This window comes from Protobothrops mucrosquamatus, unplaced genomic scaffold, assembly GCF_001527695.2.
Source record: "Protobothrops mucrosquamatus isolate PMUCROS unplaced genomic scaffold, P.Mucros_1.0 scaffold1799, whole genome shotgun sequence".
NCBI lineage: Eukaryota > Metazoa > Chordata > Lepidosauria > Squamata > Viperidae > Protobothrops > Protobothrops mucrosquamatus.
In genome coordinates this window covers 10,374-22,601 of record NW_015387937.1, presented here as the reverse complement: position 1 = coordinate 22,601, position 12,228 = coordinate 10,374, and the positions used below count along the sequence as shown (strand labels likewise).

The 12,228-nt window shown below is 46.3% G+C and overlaps 1 protein-coding gene across 1 annotated transcript; it reads left to right on the top strand.

Moving 5' to 3' along the window:
• The first annotated feature begins 8,913 nt into the window (after positions 1–8,913).
• On the top strand, positions 8,914–10,879 carry ASCL2 (achaete-scute family bHLH transcription factor 2). The gene is made up of 2 exons (XM_015823204.1): positions 8,914–9,684; positions 10,855–10,879. Exon 1 carries the CDS (start codon positions 8,914–8,916, stop codon positions 9,673–9,675), a length of 762 nt encoding a protein of 253 aa, XP_015678690.1. The 3' UTR covers positions 9,676–9,684; positions 10,855–10,879.
• The last annotated feature ends 1,349 nt before the right edge of the window (positions 10,880–12,228 follow it).

The window sequence follows — 12,228 nt, the reverse complement described above, 5'->3', positions numbered from 1 at the left end:
ACAATGACTATTTATTTATATCTTTTATTAGCTCTTAGAACTCTTATTATTTCTCATCTCCTAGCAGTAAAAATAAATGAGTTTCAAGTGAAATATACCCTTGTTCTGTTGAGGGTGGTATTCTCCAAGGTGCAGTCTACTTGGGGATTGGGCGCCAATGGTGGAGTAAGGCTGAAACAAGTAATGGTTGAACCCAGTCAACATCCTAAACTATCTTTCAATACATCCCCCTATTTCTACTCTTTTATTTTCTCTTATTTTTTTTCCTCTCCTTCTTTGCCCCTCCTTCCTTCCCTCCTTTTATAGAGCTGACTGTATAGCTCAGTGGTTCTCAGCCTATGGGTCGCGACCCCATTTGGGGTCGATCGACCATTTCACAGGGGTCGCCAAGCAAAGCTGTCCGCCATTTTTTTCCCTTTTCCGGTGGGTGCCTTACCTCCCTTGAGCTGGGCCAGCTGGTGGTCGTCCTGCTCCGTCTCTGCAGCTTGCCAGCTACGCCTCGGCCGGTGCAGGAGGCGGAACCACGCATGCGTGGCGCTCCCAGGCAGGGAAAGTCCTCGACTTACGACTGGTTGAGTAGTCCTCGACTTACGACCGGTTTAGTCCTCGACTTACGACCAGTTGGGGGTCGCGGCATTAAAAAGGTTGAGAACCACTGGTATAGCTGGCTGTATAGAAGCTGAACACTGGATTGTAAAAAAAAAAATAGAGGAAAAGCTGCATCTAAGATTTATAATTCTTTGGTTGGAAGTTGAAGAACTCAGAAAGAATCCAAAAATTCTGTTTTTTCCAGAGAAAGAAGAGAATGAGGAAAGGTCTAGCACAGCAGACATATTTTGTATCTGGGAAAAAATGGTACAATATTCAGAATTCACCTCAAAAATTATAAGGAGGGGAAAAATGAAAGGGAAAATACTGTATATGCCTTTCTAATTTCAGAGGACAGATCATTGTGGCCACTGAATCGGAATGCTTTGACCTCTTTGTAGTCCTCAACTTATGACCATAATTGGACCTGAATTTCTGCCGCTAAGTGAGGAGGTCATTAAGTGAGTCGTGCCTGATTTAACTACTATTTTTGCTGTGATTGTTAAGCGAATCACCATGGTCAGGAGGTGACTCTGGATTTCCCTATTTACTTGGACTGTTGAAAGCCAGCTGCAATAGTTGCCAATGGCAATCATATGAACCCAGGCCACTGCAACCATTGTAAATACATGCTGGTTGCCAAATGCCTAAATTCTGATTCTGAGACCATCGGATGCTGCAATGTTCACAAGTACAAGGACTGGCATAATCACTTTTTCAGCACCATTGTAACTCTGAACAGTCGCTAAACAAATCATTGTAAGTTGAAGACTACCTTGTCACTAGGGGAAGACATGTTAGCAGTGCTCCAAAATAAGGGGTTGCCGTAAGGAAGAGGGAGTCAACCTGTTCGCCAAAGCACCTGAAGGCAGGACAAAAAAGCAATGGGTGGAAATTAACCAAGGAGAAAATGGACCTAGAACGAAGGAAAAATTTCCTGACAGTTGAAACAATTAATCGGTGGAACGACTTACCTCCAGAAGTTGGGTGGGTGTTCCAACACTGGAGGTTTTTAAGAAGGGATTGGACAGCCATTTGTCTGAAATGGTATAGGATCTCCTGCTTGAGCAGGGGGTTGGACTAGAAGACCTCCAAGGACCCTTCCAACTCTGTTATTCTTTAGCAAAAGTTCATGTATAAAGTTACACAGTGCTATTAGAAATAAGTGATAGGCTTATCTGTTTTAAAAACATCACATTATAAATAAACAAAACTTCAAGTCCACAAATCTTTCCTTCTTTCCTTTCTTTCTGTAGGCAGCATTTCTATAATGCCTTCAGTTTATATAGATATTTTCCACTAATGATACCAATACTGATGTTGAAAAAGGGTACCTGTTCACAAAATGCTACATGGTTACTTCAAAGTTGAGACCGACAGCTACTCACGGTCCAAGATGTGGTAGGCTGTCTAGTAACTATGGGCAATGTTGCACTGGTACTCTGGTTGTTACTCTAGTTATCAATTTGCATCTGGATCGAAGTGCTTTTTATCACCGATATAGCCTTACATGACTCAGCAGCCAGGTACTTACAGGGCACAAATAATTTCTCTTGGCAAGCTTTGACTGTTCTGAATGTGAGGGGATGCTGACGGTCTCCTGCCCATGGGAGTTAAGTGATCAGGACCCAAGGATATTCATCTGGGTCCTGGAACAACCTGTCTCTTACAATAACTTGTATGAGGTTTCTTTAACCTTTTAGTTTTATTTATTTTGTTAGGTGCTCGTGATCACAGAACTGCTTTTAATTTGATTTTTTAAAATGGGCTATTGTTTTTAATTTTAAAAAAATTGTATTCCTGTAAACCATCCTCAAGTCGGGTGAAGTAGGTGGCATGCAAACTTTTATTTAGATCAGCGGTTCTCAACCTATGGGTCGCGACCCCATTTGGGGTCGATTGACCATTTCACGGGGGTCGCCAAGCAAGGCTGTCCGCCATTTTTTCCCCCTTTTCCGGCGGGTGCCTTACCTCCCTTGAGCTGGGCCAGCTGGTGGTCGGCCTGTTCCGTCTCTGCTGCTTGCCAGCTACGCCTCGGCCGGCACAGGGGGCGGAACCACACATGCGCAGCGCTCTCGGGCAGGGAAAGTCCTTGACTTACGACCGGTTGGGTAGTCCTCGACTTACGATCGGTTTAGTCCTCGACTTACGACCAGTTGGGGGTCGCGGCATTAAAAAGGTTGAGAACCACTGATTTAGATTAATGCCTGTCTATAAAGGCCACGATGCTCCCCCATAACCTGCAACTGCTTCCTTGGCTTCTCCCACATCAATTACACCCCAGAGGAAGAGGACAGGGGAGCTCCTTCTGTGGAACTTTCCAGATCAAGAAGTGGAAGCAGCCACAGAGAACGCAGAGGGATTTAAAGGCCCGGAATATGGAAACAACTCCAGTACCCTCATTCAACCTGCAGGAATAAATTCAAAAATATCAGCTAAGAATCCTTAAAAAACACCGCGGTAAAACCATTTAAGAATGACATATGTCCCTATGCGGGTGAGGGGGAAATCAGGTGATTGGAAAATTGAGTTTGGCATAGTATCAGTTCCAATCCAGATTAAACAGGCAAAGCCATAGACAAAACTGTGGAGATATTTTTTTCCTCCCTTCTTCCTTTAGCTTGATCTCAAACATTTATTTAAACTCTACAACGCAAAGCAGTCTATTTTGGCAACAAATGGTATTTAAACATTCTTTTGATTATTCCTTTAAAACTGTAACTAAGCCCCAAGTTGATGAAAGAGCTGAATATGCAATTAAATATATGTTGCACGGAGGGTTTGTTATTGTATAAACAAATCTAGACTGTGCAGTAAGTGACACTGAGAATTTACAATGTTTGCAAAGAACAAGGAGACAAGGTTCTACTATATTTTCTCTTACAAAGAGAAAATGAACCTAGGAGAACAGGCGACTCCTCTTTTTCATTTAAAAAAGGAGAGAAGGGAGTGGAGGGGCAGGATACACTTGAGACGGATGTTGATGCAGTCACTATTTTTAACACAGGCAATCCTTGACTTACAACCACATTTGACTCCAAAATGTATGTTAAAGTGAGACAGCTGTTAAATTAATTTTTGCCCCATTTTTACGACCTTTCTTGCCACAGTTGTTAAGTAAATCACTGCAGTTGTTAAGTTAGTAACATGGTTGTTAAGTGAATCTGCCTTCCCCATTGACTTTGCTTGTCAGATGGTCACAAAAAGTGACCCCATGACACTGCAACTGTTATAAACGTGAGTCAGTTGCCAACTGTCTGAACTGTGATCATTTGACCAGGGGAATGCTGCAATGGTCGTAAATATGAAAAATGGTCATAAGACATTTTTTTCAGCGCTGTTGTAACTTTGAACATCAATTAAATGAACTGTTGTAAGATGAGGACTAACTGCACAACAATTCTGTTAAATAGAACAGGGTCCCCAACCTTTCTGGGTTGGCGGCCCGGGGTGAGCATGCACATGTGCAAACGGGGCCATGCACGTGCGAACGGGACCGTGATTGTGCGGACGACACAAGCAGGGCCACGAGCGCCCATGCGATGCTTGGGCGATGCTAGCCCCCGCGCAATGCCACAATGCTAGCGCTTGCAGTGGGATGTTGCGCTTGCAGTGACGATAGCGTGAATGAGGGTGTGGTCGTGGCGACAGTTGCACCCGCCCAACACTTACAGTATTGCTAGCACCCGGGCGATGCCACCCTAGAACAAGTGGGGTTGTGCTCATGGCAATGCTAGCACCCACCCAACACTCACGGCATTGCAAGCGCCCGCATGACGCCGCAATCCTGGCGGAAATGGGTGGGAGTGCGCACAAGCATGTGCACTGGCTAACCACTCAAGCAGCCCAGTGACCAACAGCTCATGGCCCAGTAGTGGGCTGCGGACCACAGGTTGGTGACCCCAGATATAGAAAATATATGTCACAATTCCTTCTCTCTTTCTCAGTCTCTCTCTCTCCCAAACTTCCTTTGATAAAACATTTCTCAAGAAAGCAAGGGGCAACATATTTTTGAGTTACAAATGGTCCAGTCATGAAAGTATGATTTCTTGAAGACAGTATTAAATGTAAGGGCAGCCTGAGAAGTCATGCCTAGTTTGTTTCAATGGCAGAGTCCAAGCATATCAACTGCATTATTTATTTAATTATATACTCAATTTATATCCACTTTCCTGTTTGAAAGAGGACTCATGTTAATAGGAGTTGGCAATGTAATAAAAATGAACAAAGCAATATGAAAACCTTTAGAAGGGAAGGCCTTTAGATAGGAAGGCCTATCACAGTGGTGGCAAACCTATGGCACGCGTGCCAGAGGCGGCACTCAGAGCCCTCTCTGAGGGCACGCACGCCGTTGCCCCAGCAGAGTTCGCCAGAGTAGCGAGCACGTGGTGTTTGGAAGCAATGGAGCAGGAAGTGAGCAAGCAAGTGGCATTGGCCTCCCAGGGATGCCCTGGAGATGGCGAGGGACTGGCCCCAGCCACGCTCACCCAGTCTGCCATGACCACTGCAGCCACGCCCACCCAGTGGGCCACGCCCTCAGCCCCCCCCTGAGGGCACCACAATGCTGATGCAGCTCTGGCACTTTGCGATAAATAAGTGGGTTTTGTGTTGCAGTTTGGGCACTCGGTCTCTAAAAGGTTCGCCATCACTGGCCTATCAAATACATTGGTCCCAAGTGACAGAGTTAGCTTATAAAGGTCACACTGACCTTTAACCTCTATCTACTTCACACTTTCTGTATTCTGATTCTGATTATTTCGTAATGAGCTGCTGGCCTACCTAATCTCTTAAGGCAGGGCTTTTCAACCTTTTCACCCACTGTACCACTTTTAGGATATGGCAACATCCAAGTACCACCAGTCGCCTAGCAAGATGTCAAAAACTTGATGACCAAAAAAAAAAAAAGGAAAAAAGTGATAAAGTACAGGTGGTCCTCAACTTACAACAGTTCGCTTAGTGACTGTTCAAAGTTACAATGGCACTGAAAAAAGTGCCCAAGGCACAGCCGAGCAAGACACCTGCCTGCCCACCCAGCGGCGCTCTTCCTCCTGTCCGAGGTTTTCATTATTGTGAGCATTTCCGTTGAGGATTGGCAGCGGGGGTGGGGTGGGGGGTGTTTGGTCTTTATTCCCCCCGTCTGATGGGTGGTTGCAGCAGGTTTTGGTCACTTCACATGACCCTGGGACGTCATAAATATGAATCAGTTGCCAAGCATCTGAACGTAAATCACAAGACCCTGGAGATGCTGCAACATTCCAGCTGATCGGCGCTTCTTCTGGGCTCAGCAAAGTGCCAGGATCAGTGCCAAGCTCCAGCTGGAGCCTGGCGCTGATCCTGGCGCTTCCGCTGAGCCCTGACAGCCCTGCAGCTCCAGCCGTCTCTCGCTCAGGCTTGTGCGGTGCTGCCACCTGTTCAGCTCATTCCCCTTTCCCACTACCACTTTTCTAGGATGGTCACGTACCACCTGCCAGGTGCCAATGTACCACAGGTGGTACCCATACCACTGGTTGAAAAGCCCTGCCTTAAAGGACCTGAATTGCTGAACCTGCACTTGTTTCCCCCATTCATTACCTAAGTGGATCAATGCAATGCTTGCCTTTAAAAAAAAAAAGTTTAAAACTTTAAAAATCAAAAACAGTTCTAAAAAGTTTTTTGTACATGTTTTTTAATGTTTTCTGTTTCTAAAAGTGTGAAATTGACAAGATTTATGCCAATTTCCCCTTCCAGACCAAGTGGGTAGAATTTTTTTTTTTAAAAAGTTTCATTGGTAGAGGCGAAACTAGGTCTCCCTCCCTTCCTTCTTGTAAAATTGACAGGACTTCTACCTCTTTCTCTCTCTAACCCAGGGGTAGGCAACCTTGGCTCTTTTATGACCTGTGGACTTCAACTCCCAGAATTCCTGAGCCAGCCATGCTGGCTCAGGAATTCTGGGAGTTGACGTCCACGGGTCATAAAAGAGCCAAGGTTGCCTACCCCTGCTCTAACCAAATGACTGGAGAATGGCTCAAATGATTCTTTTTCTTTTCTTATGGATCTATGCTAGATGAAAAGAGGGAATCATCAATAAAAATAATAGAAAATGTCTGTCAATGGAAACTCCATCTCCTCAACTTGCTCACTTGAGAGGAAAGTGACTGGTTCTTTTCTTTGCACAAATGGCACATGAAAGAGAAAAAAGAGCATTCATCAAGGGGAAACCTTGATTAGCACACCTCAGACAGAAGCTGGGGTTGAACTGGAGGAAGGGGCCGAGACTTAGAAAGAGGCTTCTTAAAATTACTTCACTTTCGGCTAATTTACGTACAGGGGTGAAAATGTTAAAGCAGTGGTGGCGAACCTATGACACAGGTGCCAGAGGTGGCACTCGGAGCCCTTTCTGTGGGCACACATGCCGTTGCCCCAGCCTTGCCTCCCACCACGATCCCCTACTCACCAGAACCCCCCCTGGAGGAGTCGCCCCCGAGCGTAGCCCACGTGGAGTAGTGCAGCCAAGGACATGGCAGCCAAGCAGCATAGACAAGATTCTGCCCTCACGCTCCATCGCGCATAGTTGATACTGCAGGGCGCGGGCAGAGGGCGTGGCCACCATGGCGCTGCTGAGCTGCCTGGGCAATCTGCAGTGGGCCCTGGAGGCGATGAGTGGCCCTGTGGGTAGGCAGGATAGGGGCGGGGCAGGGGGTGGAGCAGGGGCAGGGCCAGTTTTTGGGCACTCGGTCTCTAAAAGGTTCGCCATCGCTGTGCTAAAGGCTACAGTGGCCTTATATCTCAGCGGCAGACCATTTTTCCTGCATTCATATGTTCTTTCCCAATTCCTATAAGGCCAAGGAAAAAATCTCAGGTTGCAAATCTGCAGTCCTGGCAGATCAGGTGGCAGATGGAAGTGGTCTGATTGAGAACATACCTGCATTCTGTCAATATTACGGTGCAGACGTGGATTTGGTAGCAGGCGCAAAATAATTCTGAGGTCTCCAGCTAATTTCTTCCCTTCTTGTTTGCTTGAGTTGCTTTTACTCTTCCTAATAACACCCTTAACTTTCTCGGAGTGTGTATAGTACCCCCCCCCAAATATGAAGCTTTTTCTTTATGAATATGCATTTTCAAGTTCAGTCATTTGAAGTGGATTTGGGCAAATCTTGAGTCAGGTCTATACAGACATGAAGAGGACTGGAGTGCTAAAACTCAGGATCGCAACCTGCCTCTCTCCACTCCCAAGAATTTATCTGTCAAAGATGCTTTAATTTACATTCCCATACTGAGCAGGAGGTTGGCTTTGATGGCCTACATTCTCTTTCCGAGGCTGAGGGTTTATGAGTGTGTAGTTCTCTCAAATGTCCATACAGTTTTTGTGCATTCAGCTGAACATGTCAAATTATATCTGCCAGCCTTCCAGCTGCAAGAAAAAGAGTCCCCCCCCCAGCTCCCCATATATCCAGAGTCCTCCAGCCACTGCACAGAGTATATATGAAGGGACCCTGCAGTAGTCTTACCTCTTGCCCACTTGAATAGTGGCATCTACTTCACATGCATTGCGAGCCCTGGGTTTTCTATCACTGAAAGTGGACAATGGGGGTTGTCTTTTCAAATTAAGGCAGCTCTCCAGATCCGCGGACAGGATCATTCTCTGATTCTCTTTTTAAAAGGCAACCCGAAGAACCTAACATAGGAGTATTAAGGGAAGAATATTTTAAAGTTCTGGTGGCAAAAAGCCACGATTAGTACCAAGCAGAGAGGTTGCTTCCTTCCCAGCACACAACTTTTCAGGTGCTAGTATGCCGGAAAGAAGCACGCCCAGACCCCGACCAGGTTGCATTGGGATGCAAATGAGCTGGAGCGCGTGCTCCTCGCAAGGAAGAGGGATTGTTTATGGAACCTCAGCCAGAGCCACGCGCCGGGCGCACGAAGTTGCCAAGCGAGCTTCCCATTGGGTGGGAGGCGGCTCGGGAGCCAAGCGGGCGGCGGGGATTGTGTGTGTGTGTGGCGCGCGGCGCGTCGCGTGCTGCTCCCGGGGGCCCGCGAGCGGCGGCAGCAGCAGCGCGTGTTGATAAGGGGCCGAGCAGCGAGGACCTCGCAGCAGAGGCGTCTTGACAAGAGCGCAAGGAGCAAGGGTGCAAGAAAGGAGAAAGGAACGGCCGTTGCTCCCGACCGCAGCTAGGAGTTGTTGCCCGGGTTGCGCACCCAACTTTTGACATCTTAAGAAGCCGAGTGCCCGTTTTTCAATTTTTTTTTTTTTTTGGTCTTTTACGGCAACTTGATTTTCTGCAACAACGTTGGCCTTTTAGCAAACTGCACCTCCACGAAGACCAATACCGGGGTAAATGCCCCACGATGAACAGCGGGGTTCTAGGAACAACCATGCAACCAACAGCCCACGCGGTTTGCAAAAGTTACTCGCTGCACAGTTGCAATAGCAGCGGCGGCGGCGGCTCTTTGGGGATCAAAGTGCAAGCAGGACAGAGCGCGGGCTCCTCTTCGTCCGGGGTGCCCCAACCATGGGGGGCCGCCACGGGATGCCCCGGCCAGGTTCAGCCTTCCAACTCGGCCACGCGCTGCAGAGGCTCCAAGCGGCGCTCCAACTCGCCGGAGCTGCTGCGCTGCAAGAGACGCTTAGCATTCCCGGGCTTGACAGCAGCGCAGCAAGGCGGCGGCGGCGGCGGCGCGGCGGCCGTGGCTCGGCGCAATGAGCGGGAGCGGAACCGCGTCAAGCTGGTCAACCTGGGCTTCCAGACCTTGCGCCAGCACGTGCCCAACGGCGCCGCCGCCAAGAAGATGAGCAAAGTGGAGACCCTCCGCTCCGCCGTGGAATACATCCGAGCCTTGCAACAGTTGTTGGACGAGCACGACGCCGTCAGCGCCGCCTTCCAGGACGGTCTCCTGCCGGCCGGCCGTGACGCTGCCTCCGCCGCTTGCGTTGGCAGCAGCAGCAGCGTGTATTCCTCCGCCTCCCCCTCTTTTGACGGCCGCGAGGGCAGTTCTGTGCCGGGTTCCCCGCACTCGGCTTATTCGTCGGACGAGAGCGGCTACGAGGGGGCGCTCAGCCCGGAGGAACAGGAGCTGCTCGATTTCACCAGTTGGTTCGGGAGCTGCTGAGCTGGAAAGGTAAGGCGCCGGCCAGCTGATTTCTGATGAAACGCGCTGGGATTGCGCTTTTTTGAACTTCCCAGAATCTTCCTCCAGTATTACATTTTTTTATATATCCCATTGCAAAAATCTGGAGGCGGGGGACTCCATACGCGCACGTCAAGCATTTGGGTTAATTTTTTTTTTTAAAGATTCGGTTCCACTAGATTCGGAAGAAATCCGACCCAAAGCAAGGCCTACCGCAACGCACGCGCAGACCGAGTGGTGGTCCGTCTACGGTAACTTTTCCCTCGCAGTGACTACTTGCGACCCACTCTTAAGACGAGCCGCTTGTAAATCGGATCGTAGGTCGGTCAGGGTCTGTTCTCACGGTTTTGCAGAGAACTTCCGACGAAATACTTGGCTTTCCCGCCAGTACCTCTCGTCCCAACTTTGCAAAACGAAAATCCTTTCGAATGCAAAAGTTACTGGGGTCAGTGAGCTTAAGAGAACAGGAGAACTGATGGCTTGTTGTGTTGAGTGTTCTTTTCTTTCTGATGATTGAAGGGGGGGGGAGGTCACAATGTGTAAGTGGCTTTAACGTTGTCCCTAAGGGATGGCATGCATTTAGTTCTTGGGATCTCCAGTAAAATATTGTACAATGTGAAATAGAACATTCGTGCTGAATTCCCAGTTGCAGAGTTTTTGTCCACCTTTGCTTCCAGGTAAGGTATTATTTCAACTGGAGATAAGAATCTGTACTTCATATTTACAAACCAACCAACCCTTGTAATGAAGGTAGACGAAGGGATTAAGCAATCAAGTAGGCAAGGCCCAGGAGTTTCATTTGAATTTTGTTCACTTGGTTGCAGCTTACGCAAAAGGAAACTTTCATCAAAATGCTGCTATTGTTTCCCCTTTCAACAATCTAGTCCGCCCTTCTGAAAGAAAGCAGAAGGATGGTAGATTTATAGACCTGCTCTCCCTACAGCAATAGGGTTGGAAGTTGAAACAACATATGGACAGAACACTATTTGGAATGTGTAGGCATGGGGGAACATTACATTTCTTTAGCAGAGTTTTTGGTAGTTGGGCACAATGCCCCGATTAGTCTGGCTTTGGGATCAGGGAGAAAGCCTTGGGCTGCTGTTTGCATCTTTTCTGTCAGTCACCTGCTCCTAATGGCTTTTTTCTGTTTTCTTTTTGCAGCAATACTGAAAGCAACACTGTGTAGAGAACCTCAGTACCTCATTGTCCCAGGCTCCGATGCAGCAGAAGAGCACCAGAATCGTCTGATTTAACATGCACCTATTCTCTTCAAGCCTCATTGCAAAGGAAGTTGGATCTTTCTAACCACCTTCTCTCCCTGTTTGTTTATGAAACAAAAGACTGGTGGTTTTGATTCTTTTTTTTTTTTTAAAAAAAGTGCAATTATGTAAATACATTCTAGGGGCCATGGTTTATCTGCTGTCGTACAGCAGTTTATGGTACCCTCTGACTCTTGGAACAACCAATGAAAGGCTTCTTCTCTGAATCTAGTGGCAGCTGGAGATCTGTTGGGTTTCCAACTTAATGTCTGTCAATAAGGGCAGGGGTGAAATAAAAACTTGATGCTTCCTTTTTCTGAATGGGAAGGGGACTATTTGAACGTCAGAATTAGACTTTATTTGTGTAACTTGAGCTGCCTATGGGAACAAATATGAAGACTTATTTTTGTGCAAGTCTCCTTAATGTAAGAGGAAAGATTTATAGAAAATTGCTTATTAACTCTATCGGATAGAAAGTTTGAGAACTTACCCAACCTAGACAAATTTCTTAACGTTTTGTACTAAGGAAACATAGAGCTGTTTATCTTAAATGTGGTGTTGAGGATTTTGTTTGCTTGTTTATTTCGGGTCTGGTGTGAAGGTTCATTTATCTAAAAAAAAAAACGGAAAAAACTGAAGTTTTATTTTTAATGTATTGAAGGTATTTTTGTATGCACTTGCTAGATTTATTGACTTGCTTATATGCAGTTTTTAAAGAGTATCCTATTTTATGTAAATCAACTTTATAAATAAAATCTATTTATAATAGCCTGTGTTTCCATAAATGTCAACTTCTGTTTTCAGGGTTTGTGCTAAGGCCATAGAGAAATACTTTCTACATTTCAGTTAATATAATTGCGGAATAGGTAACTAGACTGTTTATATTGTTATGTATTTTCAGTGCTTACAAGGCAAATTATTACCTCACACACAAAAGGGACAAAGTAAAACTACTGAAAATGATAGCTTTTTCACAATCTAAGATTTAAATATCTATCCTTACGTAATCAGTGGAATGGATCCTTTCATTTATTAATACATTATTTAAACTAATAATGATATTGCACTAAATCATAATTTCCTTAGTTTTGGTTTAAGGTTACCTGTGGATCAGGCCTTCGCAATTTGTGAATCATGATTTATGGCTTAGCATGTGTGAACCAGGTCATTATGCATTGCCTTGAAAACTTGACTAAAGCAAACTAAGACTTGGTATCTAATGTAATCTCGTCCATTGAGTTATCAAAAGGAATCTAATACATAAAAAATAGTTGGC

Coding starts and splice junctions, on each gene's coding strand:
- ASCL2 (XM_015823204.1), top strand. CDS start 8,914: ATGAACAGCGGGGTTCTAGGAACAACCATGCAACCAACAGCCCACGCG.